This window comes from Camelus dromedarius, chromosome 8, assembly GCF_036321535.1.
Source record: "Camelus dromedarius isolate mCamDro1 chromosome 8, mCamDro1.pat, whole genome shotgun sequence".
NCBI classification, from domain to species: domain Eukaryota; kingdom Metazoa; phylum Chordata; class Mammalia; order Artiodactyla; family Camelidae; genus Camelus; species Camelus dromedarius.
In genome coordinates, this window is record NC_087443.1 from 78,266,080 (window position 1) to 78,286,939 (window position 20,860).

A 20,860-nucleotide genomic window follows, 5' to 3' on the forward strand; every position below is an offset into this window, starting at 1 on the left:
CAGCAAATCTAAAGCCATTCTAAAATCGCTTATTTAAAAACTTACATATCTTTTATTAAGTACTTTATAATTAATAACAACCGTTAGTTCACTCAGCTCTGAGCCATCCTGTGTCATGGGAACTTGACCCAGGACACAGCAGGCACTCACAGAGCCTTGGATGAATGGATGAAAACCTGAAAACAGAATTCATCCAACTCCTTTTCTCCCCCAGTCAAATACGCCCTGCATGTCAGTCCAACACAGAGTCTTACCCAAGGATTATAAAAAGATATATATTTTATAACCTCTGAACAATGTAAACCACTCTCCCTGCTAGCATGATCCAAATGTGTTGTTTTAAAATACAATTTTTTAAAAAGACCTAGTTCTGTGATGACGCTACAATTCTGAAGAAGGAAAATAGTTGCAGAAACCATAGGGAGACCTGGTTCAGGAGACAACTTTTTGGAACGTGCTATTAAGACCCGGCTAAGAGGTCACAAGAAATGAATGCGTTAGCGGAGAGCTTGGTGGAAACGAAGCCCAGAGCCCTCCTCAGTAGAGTGACGCGCGCCCAGTGGGGGGACACAGTGGAAGCAAGCGCAGCGCCTTGGCGGGCTCTCCCCTTTGTGCTCCACCGACCGGGAGGAGGAGTGGACGGGGCAGGCAGGGCGGGGAGCGGGGATGGAGCCCTCACGTGTGCTTGAGGAAAGCCAGAGACAGCCAGGGGGCAGGATGGCCAGGGCTCGCCATGCCAGCCCTGAGCCGAGACCTCGCCCCGGGAGTCCAGATTTATGAACCAGTCCTGATGCAACGCACGAGGGAAGGGAAGCGAAAGGTTTTCCGGGAGGCAGTCGGGCCCTGTGGGAAGACCAGACGTCAGAATCTAGCTGTCAGCCCTGTCACTTCCTGCTCTAACCCTGGGAGCCTCTGCACCGTCACCTGCAAAGCACTCGCAAGGCCCGCCGTGCGGGCGGCGGGGGCACCGGGGTGACGATGTCAGCGCTAACATCTAGAGTGCGTCCGGCCCGGGGGTCGCAAACCACAGTCTGAGGGCCAAGTCCAGCCCCTTGTCTGTGAGCCAAGAATGGTTTCACATTTTTTAATGGTTAAAAAAAATAAAAGGAAAATACTTCATGACACATGAAGATTATAAAATTCAAATCACAGTGTCCACAAATAAGTTTTATCGGAACACAGCCACGCCCCCCGGTTCACGTATCATCTCTGGTTGCTTCTGCCTTGGATGCTGCGGTGGCAACGCTGAGGGGCTGTGACAGAGAGCGTAGGACCCACAGAGCTGAGTGTACTTACTGTCTAGCCCTTCATAAAAACAGTCTGCCAACCTGTGGTCTAGCGCCATCCAAAGGGAGGGTTCTCACTAACTGCCTTTCTACAGTCCCCAGTCTTTTCCCAGTGCAGGGGTTCCCGACCTGGGGCAACCGTGCAGACCCCACCCCCACCCAGTCCAGGGTGTCCTGAGTTGACTCGGCTGGGGAGGAGGATGCCACTGGCACCTAATGGATAAAGACCAGGGTGCTGCTAAACATCCCACAACGCACAGAACGGCCCCTCCCGGTGCGCACACAGCCGGGAACTCTCCAGCCTCAGCAGCAGTAGCGTTGAGGCTGAGAAGCCCTGCGCAGTGAACGTGGAAAGGCCAGAATGAATGAAGGGCATTCATTTTACTGAGCCTGCCCAGGGCTCTGTGTCAGGCAGGAAGGTAACCATTCCCAGCTCCTTGACAAATAAAGAAACAGAGCCTCAGCAAGGGTAAGTCACTGGCCCAATATCACACAGCAAGGCAGAGGCTGCGCAGGAGTCCTGAATGCATTTCTGCACGTTCCAAAGCCTCTTCTCCTTCCCCTCGGCGTAGTACCAATTCTTAACAGCACCTGAGTTCCCAGAGAGGCGAGGATGCCAGTTTTCACCTCGATACCCCCCTCCCGGGAGGGCGCGCACAGCCACGGCTGGGCAGGCTGAGGGAGTCAAGGCCTGCAGCGCCTGCCGCAGTGTCAGAGGCAGGCCTGTGGGGGCTGTCAGGCGCGGGGCGGGGTCGGAGACTCGGACGGGAGTTGAGAGACCAGCGAGGGGGAGAGACTGTCCTAGGAGACCACCCTGTCCGGAAATCATGTTCCAACCTCACAGCCCCTCCACATTTCTTATGAGGAGCTTCCCAGTAGGTATTTTAATAAAATTATATTCCTAAGAGGAAGCACTACTGGCCGGCTTATAAACAAATGAAAGCTCAATGTTCCCCGGGTCCAGAGGCTCCCCAGTGAGCTTCCTCGGCCACCTCCCCACCGCCGGCCCGCGGCCACTCCCGCAATTACCAGCACGTCTCCTTAGAGAAGAGGAGACCTGCTCTCTGCAGGGCAGGCCACGGAAAGCCCTGGAACGGAGAGGGGAAGAGTTATTCCAGATGAGACGTCAGCAGCCACAGCAGTGACAAATGCCGCGTTCTCCCAAGTAATAAAAGACCTCCAGATGACTTAAAGGCACCTACACTAGGATAAAATGGGGTCAGCAGTGTCTAAAAAGTCCAGGTGGTCCCAGAGTGGTTTGCAAACTCTCTGCAGAAACGGGGAGGCTCCCCAGGCACCCGCTGGAATTTGAATAAAATGCAAACATTGACTTTTGCCTCCTCTGTCTCCTGGAGCACCCAAGGCACCGCCACACCAGCGAGTGACCCGGCCTGGGGCACAGAGGAAGGCTCAGAGCCCGTCAAAAAACGTTTTGTATCCTCACTAGATGCCAAACACCACACTAAGGGACCAGGACAGCAGAAGGCTGAGGCCCCGCCCCAGGAGGGTGTGGGCTGGTGGGAGAGGTAGAAACACACGCTGGTGATGCGGCGCAGTATGATTGTGCCGAAGAGCTGAGTCCCACGTGGCTCGGCTCAGGGTCCACAGCCAGTGCAGAAGGCAGAGTCCACGTCAATCTACCAAATACCTTACAGTTTCTGTGCTTTTATACAAATTCAGTGAGGCCATTTCTTCTCTCCAGGACAGGGTTGTTGGGTTGAGCACAGTCAAGCCGTATTATTCTAGGGACCCTGCTGTACAATGATATCCAACTGAAAAAAGCAGACTCGCTCTCAGAGAGAAGGGGACCCGCCCTGTGACAGGCAGCCGAACTGAGGAACCAGCAGACGCAGCTCTGCCCTCGTGCCCACCCCGGCCACACGCTCCTTGAGGACATCAGAGGGTGTACGTGTGATTTTAGTCATGTGTCCGCAGCATCTGTTTCTGCCATGTCCTCAGGCTCAATGTGCATGAGTTAAGTGTGTCATGATGTGACTGATGAGGACCAAGGTACAGGAAGGACACATGAGGCTGGGGAGGTCTGAACGGGCTTCATAGAGGAGGTGCTAGTTAAGCTGGGGCTTCAGGAACGAGCAGGACACAGGTGTCAGGGACACAGCATCGCTCAGCATGGCGGTCAAGAACATGGCATATTTAGGCAAGAGGCTGCCAAGGACACGCAGGATGGCTGAGGTGTGGGAGCAGAGCCTCCAAAATCAGGGCGGTCCAGCCAGCACAGCTTCTTGGTTACCAAGCTAAGGAACCTGACTTTGAAGTTGGATGTCATGAGAAGCTTCTGAAGGATCAGATGTCTCCACTCTCACGATTTGAGGGGAACTGGAGGATGACAACCTTATCTTCTAGAGGCTATTAAACATAAAGTGGGGAACACGGATGGGGGACACTGTCCACTTCTGGACATAGCGCATGAAGGCAAATGGGAACTTCCTGCTGGAAGCACCTAAAATCCATTGGAAGTCAATGCCCAGATCTCAGGGGTCAGAGCAGGGTGGGCAGTTTGGATTGTAAGTCACCGTGTGTCAGAGGATGATGGGAAGGTGATCAGATCCACCCACTTCACACACAGTAGGAGCTCAAGTGTGGTCACTCACAGGAGCCCCACCCCTCCCTGCGACAGGGGGACAGTGAGGCCCCAGGAGGGAAGGTCACGGCCAGTGGGAGCCCTTTGTCAGAAACGGACGGAGGAGGAAACTCAGGGGAAACCAACAGTGAAGGGACAAAGCCAAAAAGAGTAATAAAAAGTAAGAAAGTAAGTTAAAAACAGATGAGAGGAATTAAGAGACAACAGGGTCTCGGGAGCCAAAGGAAGTGATGTTTCAGAGGAGAGTGAATCAGTGTCCAGAGAAGGGAGATAAAGAGCGGGAGGCGTGCCCTGGCCTCAGGGGTTGGAAGGCCACCTGTGACCTTGGCAAGAGCAGTGGCGATGAAGTGTCGGGAGTGGAAGCTGCTACCAAGGGTCGCAGAGGGCCCGCGGGAGGACGCAGGGAGGGGAATGTGACCTCCGCTCCAAGACGTCTGATTGCAAAGGGGTAGAGGGATCGTTATTTGAGGGGAAAACAGCTCGTTTTCTCAGCCGTGAAACAAAGCGAATGGGACTGTCTGGAGCAGACTCTACCTCTGCCATTTTAATTAGCTGCTACTTGGTATTTAAGAGCCTCAATATGCTAAGGGAAGCTTTGGTTTCATGTTCTAATGCTTTTGCCTCCTTATTTTCCATTTCATGTATTATTTCCATAATTTCATTCTCATGCAAGAGAGCTGGAAATTGGAAATTTCCCGGAGCACTCAAAGGCTGAGCTCAACTGAGTTCATTTCACGATCAACCACATCTTGATCTGTCTTCCCTGGATCCAGGGTTAATTTTTTTCAAGACATGAAATTGGAGATGGGTCCCTAAGGACAGTTTAAAGTTTCAGTATCACCTTACATTGGGGCGGGAGTTTTTCGTTTCCAAGTATTTTCACAGCCATTATTTCATCACATTCTTACAAGGACCCTGAGAGGGAGGAAAAGCAGAGCAGCTCATACTCATGTTATTGAGCAAACCAACAGCAAACAAGCAAACAGCATGATGGACGCTGTCTAACGCGGACAAGGGCACATTCTTTCCCGTTCCTCTGCTCTTTGAGCCACACGGTTAGGGGCGATGGTGGCCTGAATCTTGATCTGTAAGGGACATAACAGTATCTCATCCAGATATGTCTCAATCACAGATAAGAGAGAGAGAGGAAGGAAGGGAGGAAGGGAGGAAGGGAGGAAGGAAGGGAGGGAGGGAGGGAGGGAGGGAGGAAGGATCTGAGGACTTTTGCCTGAATCAAGCAGAATCAACTTGAAATCAGATGAATCAAGTCGACCAGCCCCCCAGCGCTGGACTCAGTGGTTTCCCCGAGTACCGAGTACCGAGCTTCTAAACCCATGTGCTCATCAGAATCACCTGGGGTCACATTCTAAAAAGGGAGATGCCTGGGCCTTCCCATAAAGCCATTAAATCAAACTGTCAAAGATTGGCTGAATTGAAAGAAACAGGGGGGTCAAGGAATAAACTAGGGGAGCAGGAAAGAAGGCAAATCTAAACGCCTATTATTCTAACATACAGCAGGCATCGTTGTGCCGCCAGACATTCATTGAGTGTGTTTTGCATACTTGAAGATACACTCTGTTAATGCAGTTTAAAATGACAACGTTGACTGTTATGTTTGATAACTAGGAATGACATACACATCCAAAACATCAGCCAGAACCTCTGTTCCTACAGCAAATACACACATCTACCCCGTGGAGAATTACTGCACACATGTACACGCATGTAATGCACCTGAACGGACATTTCCACGCACCCACCAAACAAGGGTGCTCCCTGCGGTTACAGAGCCGTGATGCTGACCCCACGCGTCACATGTTGAGATGAGGCCCACAGCATTATGACAACTTAAATGCTGTTCCCCAAGTCACCGAAGTCCCTGTTCCCTCAAACAATGGCAGTAACCTGGAGTTATTTGAGTCAAGAGGTATGTGCCTACTCCCCTCATGGTTCTAATCCTGGAGGGAGAACCCTAGAGGAGTCGGGACAGCTATCAAACAATAGTGGGTTTTCCTAATTCTCTACAAAGATGGTGCTGGTGGCCCCTAGTCATCAGGTTGGAAGCCTGGCCAGGGGCAGGTGTGCCAGCTTTTCCCTGCCATGCCTCCTGACATCTGGGAGATGGCTGGCTGGCAGGAAGGACGCAGTGGGAGGTCAGAAACGAGAGCCATTCTGGTCCATTCCCGTGGCACATGGAGAGCCTTCATCAGCTTGTTCTTTGATACCCTCCACATCGGTTACATGTGGATTTTGATAAACAACAATATCCCAAATATTGCATGGGATATACTTATACCAAAAAAATGTATATTGTTTATCTAAGTACAAGTGTAGCGGGACATTCTACTTTTATTTGCTAAATCTTGCAACCCTATCATCAGGGAAAGCTCTCATAAAGGCTTTTACCATCCAAGAAAGTTTAGATTGCTCCACATTTTTGTATTATAATTAGTGCCTGTAAATATTTCAAAGATACACCTTCTTTGTAAAATAGTATATTTCTCTTTTTCCGAATCTATTGTGTAGGTTCTAATTTTGCAAATTAATAGCATGATGAAGTTCTCTGTAATGTCTTAAGTTTTTCTTCCAGGAAATATCATCAGTGTCACCATAATTGACTTGTGCTTAATATATTCAGTTTGCAACAGTCTCCATGAAGTAGAAATAGTGAAAAACTTTAGATTTGACATTTGGATCCTTTAACCAAATTTCCAACCTTTCTGAAGGCTCACTTTTGCCTCTAAAGCTTTTTTAGAAAATAAAATAATGATGTAAATCATATTATCATTATGTACATAAAGGTGGCCCAAAGCAGCCCTTCCAGAAAACTACAGAGGATTTTCACAATCTCAACTGCTCTTTTATAAAAAAAAATCTGTTTTCCATAATCAAAAATAATCTAAAAATAGCTCCACAGAACACAATGACAAAGCCATCTGTATGATCTCTCCAGAGAGCTCATATTTCTATAGATTTTATCACTTTCCAACTGTTCCAACAAGTTCTGAAATTTAAGAAAGTTATGTAGATTTGTCAGATAAAACTCATCGAAATATTAAATTTAATCACTAATATTTCAATTATTTTATATTATTGTTTTACATCATAGAATACTTTAAATCAAATATTTGTCAGAGTAAACAAAGCATAAAACTGCATTAAAACTCATTATGAACTTTAAAAAATGTTGCATTAATATGTTCCTATCAATAATCGACCGATAAAACCAAACTGTTGATGAAACAGATATAAATACAGGAAAATACCCAGCACTCAAGTCAAATGAACTGGAATTTGTAAATCTGGAAATACTATCCCTGGTGCATATTTGAAAAAATAACTTTCAACAAATGCAAAGAGTTCTGGGGCACTCATCAGAAATGTCGGGTCAACATCAGTTTGTATTTTATCTTCCTGATAATGAAGATTTCACATTACAAGGAAGGATCAAATTGGGATTAAAATAAAGACAAAACTTAAATAAAGGAATTTGAACGCAGCTGATGTGATCTTCAAACGTCAGCCATCAAAAAGTCAAGAAGAAAAACAGACCAAAACACTGACCTCCGAGTCCACGTCCTTGGTTGGGTTCCACGGGTCTCCGCTCAGAAGAGACGCAGCGACCACTTCATAAGCTCCTCCCCCGTCGCCCGCTCCAGCCGGTTGCACCGAAGGTCCGAACCTGCTTCCCAGGTTCAGCCCTGCAACGAAAAGAAAAACCCCCCTGCTTATTGTGGTCAGGAAGAGTTGGACATAAGGGACTCAACGAAAACATTTGGAAGTTGAACAAAGCCAGGGAAACAGCATCATCTATTAAATCATGGTAAGTGTTCAAACTGATTACTTCTCTGTCGATTGAACCAAAAAGGTTTGTAACTTAAAGAAAACACAAGCTAATTTTTTCCTCCAAGCCCTGTGGCATGTGCAGGGTGATTATCACGGTCAAAGTATATATAATGCTGTCCTGCAACGAGCCACAAAAACCCACAAGCCGTGACTTTTTAAATGATGAATTAATGCTTTGCTGAAGATCAGCTCTCTATTAAAAGTCTCAGGGATTTAGCTGTATTAAGGCTAAATCCATTTACTTAAGTCCCCATGAATCAGTTAAGCACAATGCCAATTCTCCTTTCTGTCCTTACGGAGGCTAATTTTATGTGCTTCAGGGAGCGATTCTATAGACAAAATTAATTTGTCATTTCAGACTGACTAGACTGGTTCATGTAAAAACAAAAAAATTAAGTCATTCAATAAACTATTATATGATCTTGTTTCTTGGGGTCCTGTCTGTGAAACCAGTTAATATACTGACCCCGGTTCAATTTAGCACCATTTCCATAAACAATCCTCATGGAAAGTATAACATTTTTCTCTTCTGGAGAGTGTATCGCTTTCTTAACAAATACGGTAATTTCTCCAGGCTTGCTCTCCTATGAGGTCACGCCTCTGCTATTCAGCGAGACCACAGTGTACCCTCAAGGTAAGGATGGGAATGGGTTCCCTTCACATGTTATTCCCATTTCTTCAACCAGGACTCATAATTTTCAGACCTGAGTCATAATAGCACAGTTTTAAGTTACTAAAGAGTTCACATTTATTGGGCACAAATGGTATTGAAATTTTAATCCTAGACATTTTACAGTTCTCCAAATACTTTTAAATCCACACCATTTTATCATTCTCAATGTGGAAGTCTGCAGTTATAGTCAGGTTACAAAAGGATTACTACTTGAGTATTAACTGTCTGACAGCCCCGCTGGAAAATTCTCAAGCTGGTCACAAAGTATTTAAAACACCCAGTTGTGGAGCGCCCAAGGAACGAGGATGAACCAAAATTTGGGAGTATGGCCAGTGGCTGGAGTGGGGAGGTGGGGTGTGAGCTGGGCTTCTCGGCCAAGTGGGGAGGGCAGTGGGAGAGAGAAGACCATGGGCCAGGGCAGCGGGGTGGGGGGGAGAGCATGTGGTCTCAGGGCTAGGATGAGCTGAATTTTCAGGGATGAACTTGACTTGCGTTCTAGAGCTGAGGGTTCCAGCCATGCGAGCAGAGGGGACTGGCTCCGGGTGGTGGCGGCAGACACTGGTGGAAGGCTGGATGGAGGGAAGAATGAGCTAGCTGCATGGAAGACATCAGAAGTCCTTCTCTTGGCTGTAGAGGGGGCAGCCACTGGAGGCATAGAAATCTTAAATAATGAACCTTGTCCAGTGCCTTGATTTCATGCCCTTCAACGTGCTCCAAGGCAGTGCCGAGTCGCTAGCAGCAGGGCTACGGAGTCAGGCATACGCCAGCGTCAGCACCAGCTCTACCGCGCCTCAGCTGCGGGTCCCCGTCCAGCTGTTGGCCTACCTGTTTGTTCGTTCACTCATCCACTCACTCACTCGTTCACCAACTGTTTCTTAAATCCCTGCCTTGTGACAGACCCTCCAGACCTGATGTCTCCTATTCAAAAAGCCCATTCTTTCTGCTCCAGGCCAGTAAGCTCTCGTGTCACCTGGAGCCAGCCCCCTCTGCTGACACTGCTGGGACCCTCATCTCTTAAAGACAGCTTCAGCCCAGAAGACTTGGCTCCCTCCATCCCACACAGCTAAAAGAGGGTCACAGATAAAGCTGCTCTCGTGGCTCATGTTTTCGTGTCGGGATAGAAATGACTGGACCACTTCAGAGAGCAACCAGGGCTATGAAACAGCAGGGCCACGGGTCTGTCCTTGTAACTCCTATGTAAATCCAAGATGATTTCAAAATAAAATTTAATGAGAAAAACAGGGTGATGGCAAAGTGGCGGGGAGGGCCCCTCTTGATGGAGCATCAGGAGGGACCTTTATTTGCTAGGATGGGAAGCACCGAAGCTGAGAGTGAAGATGAGAACCTTCGAGCCCCACCCAGAGCCAAGGGAAAACCGTGTCAGCAGAGGGTCAGCAAATACTTTCCTATCCCATAAAATGAGGCAGAGCGCGGGGTGGCCCAAGGCAGATGAAGCACATGGAGCACGAAGAACACCAGCGGGCTGCTTTGGCATCATTCTCTAAGCTTTGCCAAGACCCAGGCCTCTTGCTCTGGAACCTCAGTGGGATTCCCAGGTTGGAATTTACTGAGATAAAGTGAGTTTCAATCCAGTTACCCGGCTCCTGCAGAGCCGGACTAAAAGTGCAATGATCTGAACTTATCTTGAAGGAGTGCTGGTGTGTTGTTTGAATTGGATTAGAAAGGCTTTGAAAAATACCAGCAGTTACGGAGTGAAAGCTGGAGATCCGTCTGAACTCTCCCCTCCACCAATGAAAACCAAGCATGTGCCAAGAGTTACCCCGGCCAATATGTTAATCTTCTGAAAAGTCAGGTAAAACTGTTAAAAAAAGCGACTGCGAGCATTTTTAAACTTCCTCTACATAAACAAAGCAATTTGATGACAGGCTCCTCCTGGCGGCTTTATCAGTTCTGTTTCCCACACAAGTGAATTGTTAAATTGAGGAGTTAATCGCAAATTCAATTGTCCAAGGCTTGTTAAATCCAACACTGGAGTCCTCTGTCACCTGCCACCCAAGACACAGTGGGGAAGACGGGATGGTTTCCAGACATATTCCAGCCTCGATACTTTCGCCCCAGGCCTCAGATACTTAGGGAAAGAGTTTTCCCATTTACTAGAACCTGTTGAGAAGCTGTTATGTCTCTCTCTCTCTCTTTTTTTTAATTGATGTATACGAGCTACAATGTGTCAATTTCTTGTGCACAGCACAATGTCCCAGTCCTGCATATACATGCATATATTGGTTTTCATATTCTTTTTCATTAAAGGTTATGACAAGATATTGAATATAGTTCCCTGTGCTATACAGAAGAAACTTGTTTTTTTATCTATTTTTATAGATACTGAATAACATTTGAAAATCTCAACTCCCAAATTTATCCCTTTCTTACCCCCTTTCCCCAGTCACCATAAGATTGTTTACTATGTCTGTGAGTCTGTTTCTGTTTTGTAGATGAATTCATAGTGTTCTTTTTTTTTTCTTTTTTGGTTCCACATATAAGCGGTATCATGTGGTATTTTTCTTTCTCTTTCTGGCTTACTTCACTTAGAATCACAATCTCCAGGTCCATCCATGTTGCTGCAAATGGCATTATTTTATTCTTTTTTATCACTGAGTAGTATTCCATTGTATAAATATACCACAGCTTCTTTATCCAGTCATCTGTGGATGGACATTTAGGTGGCTTCCGTGTCTTAGCTGTTGTATCCAGTGCTGTATGTCTTAGAAGAAAGGAGGTGTCATTATGATCCAGATCTCTGGGTTGAATCATTAGCTTGTTTCTGCAAGCAAGGGAAATTGGAGAGGCAGCAAGTCCACCTCCTTGGCTTTGGGGAGGCTGGGGAGGCCTTTGTAGGGCTTCCCATTTGCAACTGCACAAACCAAATATAAAGAGTTCCCTGGACCTTTTCCTCCAAGACTTTTAGTAGCAGAGAAAAAGTTATTTATTCTCCTGAAGGCAGAATATCACAAGCCCTGAACATTTCCCTTTTCACCTACATATTCCAACCTCTTAATCCAAAAGAAGTCCTGTGGGGCTGGTTTTTTTTTTTTTTCCTCCTGCTAAGAGGCTTTATTTCCAAACATTCCAAGGAGAATTCAGAGGCAGACTCTGCCAGCACTTGTAGAATGTTGTGTAATCTTTTAAAGAAATTGAGTAACGGCACTATTTGCTGAGTACAGTATTTCTTATCTATACACATGGATAATGAAGCCATCCCTCAGCCTTTTAATTGGTTGCACAATGTCCCCCCAGCAGTATGTGTAGCCAGAGGATGGCTTCTTATGAGCTTTGCTTATGTATTTATACACTGCTATTTCTTTCAGATGATGCAAATAAAATTTTTATTTGTGCTGCATGGATAGACAGAATAAATTATACACAGCTGTGAGATATCAGAGTGTATTTTATGGAGTGATCTTGTTGACAAACCATAAAAGGAGGACACACATTCAAGCCCTGGAAACCCAGGGGAAAAGAACATGACCTAAGAAAATAGACAGTTTGCATACATTTTGTTTTTCCAAATATTTGTGCATCAACAAAACTCGGTCGACTGCATAAAAAATGCGAAGAGCTTATATTGGGGAAGAACTTCCAGGTTTTTTTTTTTTGTGTTGAGGAACCAGATGCACAGCTTGCCACCTTGATAAAATTGCCAATTCGCTTCAGTCTCATAATGGGGAAAAAAAAGCATATTAGATATTTTGGCTTCTAATACAGTTATCTTCTGTACAGTCAGTTCTGCTTTCCCACGAGGTAAGTGTGCCTAAATTGCTTGTCTCTTTGTGTGAGTTTGTCATCTTAAGACCTGATTACAGCTGGTGAGGAGGGAAGTGACAGACCAGTTCCTCAGGCAAGAATCTTTGCAGCAATGGCTTTTAAGGTTTTAGAAAAGCCAGCAATGAAGTTACCCCCAAAAGTGACTTCAGATTCCACCCCTCCATGTAAATCACCCAGAGCATGGCTGCCCATGGAAGTTCTGCCTCGTTCCCACTGCAGCTTACTAAGGGAGGTCCAGACTACCCTGATGCCCACCTAAGGGCTTCAGCTCATTAGAGGTGGAGATTGACATGGAGTTCTGAGATAGTGGACAACAAACATCTTGGAGCCACAAGACCTGGTTCTGTTCTTGACCCTTCTTCAATTTATTGCCCTGCATCCAACTCTTCATCTGAGGTTCTGCCTTCTACAAAATGGGAACCACATTCTCTCCCTTCCTAATACCCATAGGGTTAAGGAAACTCAAACATGTCAGTACAGTCAAAGGGCTTCTGAAAAGCTCAATGCACAAAATCAGTCTAGGATGTTGAAACGCAAATTTCCAGACTCCTCGGTGGTGTTTGTCCAACCAAACCACACGACTGGTGTGAAGACAACAACCCGATACCCATCACTAGACAGTGCCAGGGTTTTAGCTGCTGGTGGTCATCCATTCAAGCTGCCCAGTGGGCCGCTGGGGAAGCAGCCTCTGATGAGGCTACTGGTCAAGATGAAACTTAAACATCACACCTGGAGTTCTGGCTTTAAAGGGAAATCATTATCAACACCCATATAAATCTAAGCGAGGAGAAGCAATCTGATGTGTCACAAGTAGGATTAAGATAAATATCCTTTAGAAAGTCTGGCTGGTGGGAAACACTGAGACAACTGTTATGAGTTGCAAAAGAATCTGGAGCCAAGGTCCTGGAAACACATAAGGCATTTTTCTTAGCCCCAAATCTCTGAGAGCTAAAGAAAATTTCATAGAATTGGCTGAGCAGTGCCTTGGTTCAGGGAACCACGGTGGCAATGCTCCCATAAGGGACAAATGTGTTTCCTTGGTTCGGATCTGTATCCACAGTCTTCAGCAAATAACAGTGTCATTCTCTCATCTCATCTGCACACTCTGTAGGTGACAATTAGGGACGTGATGTTTAAAATGGTATAGCTCAAGGATGTTCCAAAGAACCATGGTAAAAGTCAATCCTAAGAGAGTCACTCTGCAGTAGAAACCCTGAAAAACGCTGCACCAGCCAGATAACCAAAGTCAACAGCAACATCCACCATCCTGCTGTTGGCATGTACTTTTCGTAGGACATGATGAAAACGACGCTCTACTCTGTGATCTTACTCCCTCAAAACCACCACCTCAGTCAGTCCTGACACAAATGCCAGTAGAGGCGCTTCCTACAATATATCTGACCAGCACACCTCAGAACTGTCCATGTCATCAAAAACAAGGACAATCTGAGAAACTGTCACAGCCAAGAGGAGCCCAAGGAGACACTAGGACTAAATGCATTGTGGAATCCTGCACAGACTGGGGAAGAGAAAAAGGACATTAGGTAAAAAGCAAGGCAATTGGGATAAAGTATGAATGAACTGTAGTTAAAAATATTATGTCAATATTGGTTCATTAATTGTAACAATTGTACAATACTAAGGTAATATGTTAATAATGGGGGAAACTGGTTATGGGGTATAGGGGAAGCATATTACCTTCTCAGTTTTCCTGTAAATATAAAACTGTCCTTTAAAATGAAGTCCGTCAATCATCATTTAAAATTTAATCTGTATCTTGCCAGAAGAATGTCATTCTAGGGCAATTCAGTGTCAAAAGGCTCAGTGATGGCTCCAAAGACCAGCAAATTGGAGTCTTTACCCTTCATCTCTCCTCTAACTGCTCCTCGTTCAGAAGGAGGAAAGAAGTGGTAACGACAGCCAAGTGAAGTGCGTAAACTAATTAACTGACAAGGTTTCCTAGAGTATAAAAAGGCGGAGGTAAGCAAAAGTAGTTGATCCTTAAGCAGCGGAAAGGCCCCTCTGAGTACCCCCAGGGAACTCTACAGAACACAGAAATAAGCCGCTATAAAAACTTGACATTTTTGGTTATTGGCTACAAAGCTCTGAAGTAGTACAGAAGTGAAAAGTTGGCTTAGGAAGGTGACACCAAGTGACAGTCACATGAATACTCCGATAAAACGGTGCTGACACTGAACCAGATTCGCACCGAGTCTCAGATCGGAGCTCTCCGCAGCAGAAGGCTGACTTACCAAGACACAGCCTGGTGTGGGGATGGCAGCTACAGGGCTGTGAGCCGGGAGACACGGCGTGCGCCCGCCGCAGGCTCTGCGTGGACGCCCCCGGGCTGGTCTCTCGCACTCTTGACACACAAACCCTTTACGTGTCCAGGAAGGCTATGGACCGTTGTCCACTGCAGAGGGCTGGCAAGGGAACCGAGTGACATCTTGGATGCAAAGTGTATGTGGATGTCATTTAGCTTAGTTTTTTTGTTTTTGTTTTTGTTTTTTTTTTAAATCAGTCTTCGGAAAGAAACACGTGAAAACGCTCTTGCACGGCTTTTGTGGAGGGCCAACGGGGCTGTGGATTTATTGGTTTCTTCATGTTTGTGTGTATCCCTGATGGTACTGTAATCAGCCATATCACTTTTACAATGGATGAAAAATTTTAAACCTCAATCATTGGGACTCTTGATAACAAACCAACTGATTTATAATGTTTCACTTTCCTACTGGCTTTCCTGGCATCACAGACACTCAGCCTTGGGCAGGCCAGAGGACATGGCCCATTTGGAAATAAAAGCGATCAAGTCCTATGGAACAATTACAATTTTGAAAAGATGTTTTGTATGTCATTTCAAAATTCAAAGAAAGCTACTTATAGCTTCCCATAAATGTTTCAGGTGGATTCACACCCCAAGCGCAAGTCGTCTCTACTACACATAAAGATGACTTTTCTTGCCTAAAGTGTCTCCTATCTGTAGGGAGCAAAATCATTTACAACATTGGCTTATATTTTTATACTCCTCTGCTGGTCAGTGGAAGCTAGTGTGAGTCCTATTTTATAAACAGTGAGACGGCACTCCAGAGTTACACGGGTTATTCCTAATGTTTCCCATAACAAATGGCAGAATTAATGGCAAAACCCAAGCCCTTTGCATTTCAAATGTGTCCACACACTTTGTCCTTCAGAACAGAGACAAAGACATGCTGCAGGAATTCATCTGCAATACTTTCAATGGTGGAGGATAGCAGTCAGAATTTTCCAAAATTGACTTTGCAAGAAATGATATAAGAGGAAAATGGAACCAATTACTAAAATCTTACCACACCAGCAGTTTTTGGAAGTAAACAGCAGAAGGTCAAGAAGAGAAGCTAGTTGATTCCATTCACCACTGTAAATGTATTAGATGGACTTAAACAACGACAGAGCAGTCATTTAGCATCTCCACTAAAGTCCCCGTGCCACCTAAGGTCTAACATCCTCGCTGCACCACTGTCATCTTCGACCACCTTCTGCTGAAATGCACCCTCAGCCTGGCAGAACCTGGTGGTTCTGGTTTTCTCCACTTCTCCAGCCAAATCTAGCCTTCTCCACTTAGACTCCTTCCTCTGGCCTCCTTTCCTCCCTGGGGACTTGAACATCCGTCAAGTCCCAGCTCTTGGCCATCTTCCCTCCCTATCTTACCGTCCCCTAGAAAACTCAATGTTTTTAACTGATGTTGCCCAAATCAGTATTTTTCCATCTGACCATTGACCCAAGCACAATCTGTATTACAATATCTACTGGACATTTTAATCTCAATACCTTGTCACTGTCATCACCTCTGATTCAGCACATTCAACAACCAGAGGTCTCACTCCCCCCGCAGTCAGAAAACAAAACATTTTCCACCATTAACATCTTGCCATCACCACCACCACTCACTCTGTAAGTCACATGGCTGGGCGACATCTTTGACACACTCTTTCTAATGCCCACATTCAACAACTACGATCGGGTATTTTGTGCATTGTTTTTGTTTTCTTCTGTTTTCTACAAACTCTCCTACTTCCTAACTGAATCCTTCTAGACAGTTTCATCACCTGCAGTCTCCCCCACCTCCATTCTTGAAGGAGAGGGACATGTGGTAAGAGCAAAAATCTACGGCAGAGTTTTCCATCACGAGAACGTGAACACGAGTGCCCTAATGGGGTAGAGAGCTTGGTGGGCTCCGTAGAGACAGAAAGGCAGTCAGGGTGGCCAAAGTGGACTGAGAAATGGGATTGGGACAGGTGGGAGCGGAAGCACAGGAGGCAGACCAGTCTTCGAAGGCAGGGCTTGGATTCTGAGTGAATGCAATGGGAAGGCACTGTAGGGCTTTTTGCAGAGTAACTTTGATTCATTTTGGAAAAATTCTCTGCTTGAGAATGCAGTGTGTGAAGACCATAGAAGAATGGATAAACAAGAACTATTTATAGGGCAAAAATGCAAAGTTCAGCATAGATTACATATAGATTACAATGGGGAACACTAATTAAACAAGTGCTATGCACCAAACCCCATCCTAATCTTTTTATAAGCTTTTATTTGTTTGCTTGCTTAGTTGTTGTTTTTTTTTTGGAGGGGGAGGTAATTAGGTTTATGTGTCTATTTTTAATGGAGATACTCGGGATTGAACCCAGGACATCATGCACGTTGGGCAGGTTCTCTACCACTGAGCTGTACCCTCCTGCCTTTATAAATTTAAATTGTTTAAATTTCACAACAACCCTATGATGTTCATCCCCATTGAGCAGATGAAGAAACTGAGACACAGAGAAGTCATTAGAAACTTGCCCACGGTCCAGAGAACCAGGAAGCCAGGAAGCCAACCCAGACAGCCAAATTCTAGGATCTGTCCACCAGCCACACCACATGATAAACAATCGCTCTGGCCAGGAAACACTTGGAATCAAATTCAAATTCCTTCCTGAGTCCTGCGAGTTCTGGAACTTCATCCCTTGACAGCTCCATCTTGCCCCCTCTCCTGTGACTGCACTGACCACCCTTCGGACCATCCATGTGTCCGGCTACGTCCTACCTCATGTCCTTTGTGTTTGCTCTTCCCTCTGCTGAGAAGATTCTGCTCGCAAACCTCTGCACGCCCTCAGAGCTCAGTATTTATGGCTCAGCTCAAATGTTAGCACCTCAGAGGGGCTGCCCTAGTTAATACCCTTCCTTCCATTCCAAGTTTCTCTCCAGCCCGTCATCCTATTTGGTTCCTTTCAAAGCACTTTTCAGCATCTAAAGTTGTTTTCTTTCTTTATCCTTTGGGCTCCACCACCCGACCCACAAAATCTAAAATGGCAAGCAGTAGGGGCACCGTTTGTCAAACTCGTGTGCAGATGAGTATTTATTTCATGAATTAAACAAACAAAAAGTTGCCATGACCTTGAGATCATAATGACGTGGGGAGGCGGGGGAGGTCCCCGCGGCTCGGTCCTTGCCACAGAGACTTCTGACAGGTGATTGATTTTTAGCTCACCCAGCAATGTCTGGCTTCTTGCAGGTAGGTGCCCAGCACCAAACCCACGTGAGCCTTATTTAGGTAAGCCAGAATTCCAATTTATTTATTTTTAATGCAAAAGAACGAGCAAGCCAAGCAGAATCTTCATCTAAGGCATCTTGCTCATTATCTTCCCAGCAGGAAGCCTTCCTCGAGAAGCCCAATTAAGATCAGAACAGAGAACTAAGGGACCAGAACAGAAATTGTCATCATGGAAGCCTCCCCTTTTCTTCTCTACAAGACTGTGTACCTGGCACGCTAACCAAGGGCGCCCTAAATCCCAGCTGTGCACCAAGAGTCAGCGAGCACAAGCTGCTTATTCGAACTTGAATGCGTTTTCTACAGACTCGGCGGGTTCTCGGAGGCTAGCTCTCCAACGCCTAGGGACGCATCATGTGTTTGCCTCTCATACTGCCATTTAGACACATTTCATTTCCTTTGTGAGAAAAACAATCCTGAGTTTTAACTTACGTAATAGTTTATAGACCTAAACCCCACGTGTGTTTATGAGAAAATACATTCAGAATTCCAAAACACCACACCGGGGCCATGCCCTACAGCTCATGCCCTTCCTGCGGGAACTTTCACTTCCCCGCTTGCTAGGAACTCAATTGTAGGGAGCCTGTGGCTTGGGCAGGATGGTAGTGGAAACAGGCAAGACAGGGACTTTTGGACTTGAAGCACAGTGAGGATGGGGGCTTCTAAGTTAGGGGACACCCGCCTAAGTCCTAGGGACCAAGGGGAAATTGTGGCCACCTGGAGGCAGGTGCTGATCTGATTTTTGCAACTTTCATTTCAACTAGTTGTTGACTTCGTCCATGGATTTGGGGGACTCTAATTTAAACAGTCCAACAGGATACCCCAGATGATTATGCCACGGGGCTAGAGTCCTGAGTTCAGAGAAGTTTTAGTTCTATGTGATTTGACAACTATTTACTAGGTTTACAGAATGAGCTCGGATCCGGTTTAGTCATTATGATTAGAAATACTTTTGTTCTCAGTTTTTGATACTGAACAAGGTGCTTAAGTGGCTTTAAGTCTTGCTTCACCTCAAACAGATAAAGCCAAAAAAAGAAAGGAAGCTGTTCAGAATAGGCACTTTGAATCTATTTCTTCTCAGTGATACACAGCTTTATTCTGATCTGTTCCCACAGACACGAGAACTAGCCACTCCCATCCGGGCCAACAAGTATCTCATCGGAGCAGGTGCACTCGGTAGATGGAGTATCCTTGCCCTGGTTTAAAACTCACACTAGTGATGCATTCATTCTTCTAAAATGGACTTTCAACTCTCTGAAATTAGCAATGATAGGTCATCCAAGGGCCACCGTCGTGAGAAGGCTCCTGGCAGAACCAGGAGCTCGACCCGTCTTCTCCTGTTGCAGCTTCTAGTCACACAGTAAAGTCACCAAGAGAAGGTACTACGCCCCATGGCCTCCCTGCACTTATGGCGGCGGGTGAGGGGGTGGGGAGTGGGCAGGGTTCCCTCCTGCCTTTGCTGGATCTGAAGTATGACTGTTTTCCATCCATTCAGCAATGACCAGGCCCTGGCAGGTTGACAACCCAGTAGACAATTATTATAAAGAAAAATCCCTATAAAAAAAATATATATATATATGTATATATATATATATATATATATGACATTGGTGAGGAAAAAAATTATTAGTTGTTTCAATGTGAATTTGTCACTGAGGCTGAACTTTTTCATATTTTTATCAGTTGTTTTCTTTTCCTAATTTGAGGATTATTTGATCATATCTGTCGCCCATCTTTAATTGGTCTCATTTGTTCTAGTTTACGTACGTGAAAGTTTATGGGTTAAGAATATCAAACAGGCTTATTTCTAGAACAAACAAGCACACAAACCACCGCTGAGTCAACCCGAATCCTCCCTGCGGAGCGGAAGCCAGCCGTCATACAGCCAGCGGGGACTGTCTTCTGCTGTTCAGAGCGGCGTGCGGGGACACGGTGTCAGAGAACGGCTAACAGCACATCAGGGTTCCGTGTGAGTCAAGGGCAGGTTCAAGCTCTGCTTTTCACCAAAGGTGGGACCTTTCTAATTATACAGCGGAACACACAGTGCGTCACCCTTGGAATAGCTGAGAAACCCAAGGTGGCGGCTTGTGGAATGACCTGCTATGTGGCAGTGCTCACTTAGAAGCAGCCATGACAGAGGGAAGAAAGGAAGGAAAGAAACCTTTTCTGAGTGTCGATTTCCTAGCAGATTTCACGGCGTGGTTCTTTCCTCAAATTAAACGTGACTCTGCCCTCAAGGAACATGAAGTCTAGTGAAGAAATGGACAAGAGCCTTTTAAGAGCAAGTAGAGTTGAAATAGAAAATGGAAAGCAATTTAGATGGTCCAGGAAGTCTTCACAGAAGGGGCGCCAAGTGCGTCAGGCTTTGAAGAGGCAGGATTTGGGTGTTCACGTGTTGGGGGGAAGGGGTCTAGGAGGAGAAGGGAGGGGGGGAAAAGGGTCCTTAGACTGATACCCCAGGTCCAACTCCATGACACAGAAACAAACAGCAAGGAAGGGAAATGTGAGGAAATGAGGGAAAAAATAGTACTGGCCTGAGTCCAATCAGAAGTGCAATAGATGTGAGCTATTACTGGTCTACTTTTAGACTTTGTTCAAATAGGACATTCGTTTTCAGTACATGGAAGGGCTAGACTGAGATCTCCCCCATCCCATCCCACGTGGACTTGCAAACTCACAAAACCTTCATCACGGAGGAATTTCCTTTGATAGTCACTGTTTACGATGCAGAAAAATAAATTGGGGTTTATGTGGGGTTGCCAGATGGAGCAAACAAAAATATGACTCCCAGCTCAGTCTGAATTTCAGATAAACGTGGAATAATTTTTCAGTATGAGTATGTCCCTCATACTTCATGGGTCATACTTATACCAAAAACTCATTCATGGTTTACCTGAAATTCAGACTGAACCAGGAGTCCCCTGATTTATCCATCCATGCTAGGTACAGGCTTCCATGAATAGTTCACTGGCCCACAAAGTCAAAAATTTTCAATCGATTCTTAGGAACATGTTCTGGTTTCAAAATTTGAAGTTAACACGAGAATGCCTGAAACGTAATTACTCTCAGTCAACCCAGGGTGCATGACAATATTCTGTGGTACA

General features: G+C 45.7%; 1 protein-coding gene across 1 annotated transcript in view; it reads right to left on the bottom strand.

Annotated features, from left to right (window-relative positions):
- Positions 1 to 20,860, bottom strand: part of ADAM12 (ADAM metallopeptidase domain 12) — a 324,566-nt gene that overhangs the window by 275,833 nt on the left and 27,873 nt on the right. The window contains exon 2 of the mRNA XM_031461975.2: positions 7,453 to 7,589. Within this exon, the coding sequence (XP_031317835.1) occupies positions 7,453 to 7,589 (137 nt within the window). The remainder of the gene's footprint in view (positions 1 to 7,452; positions 7,590 to 20,860) is intronic.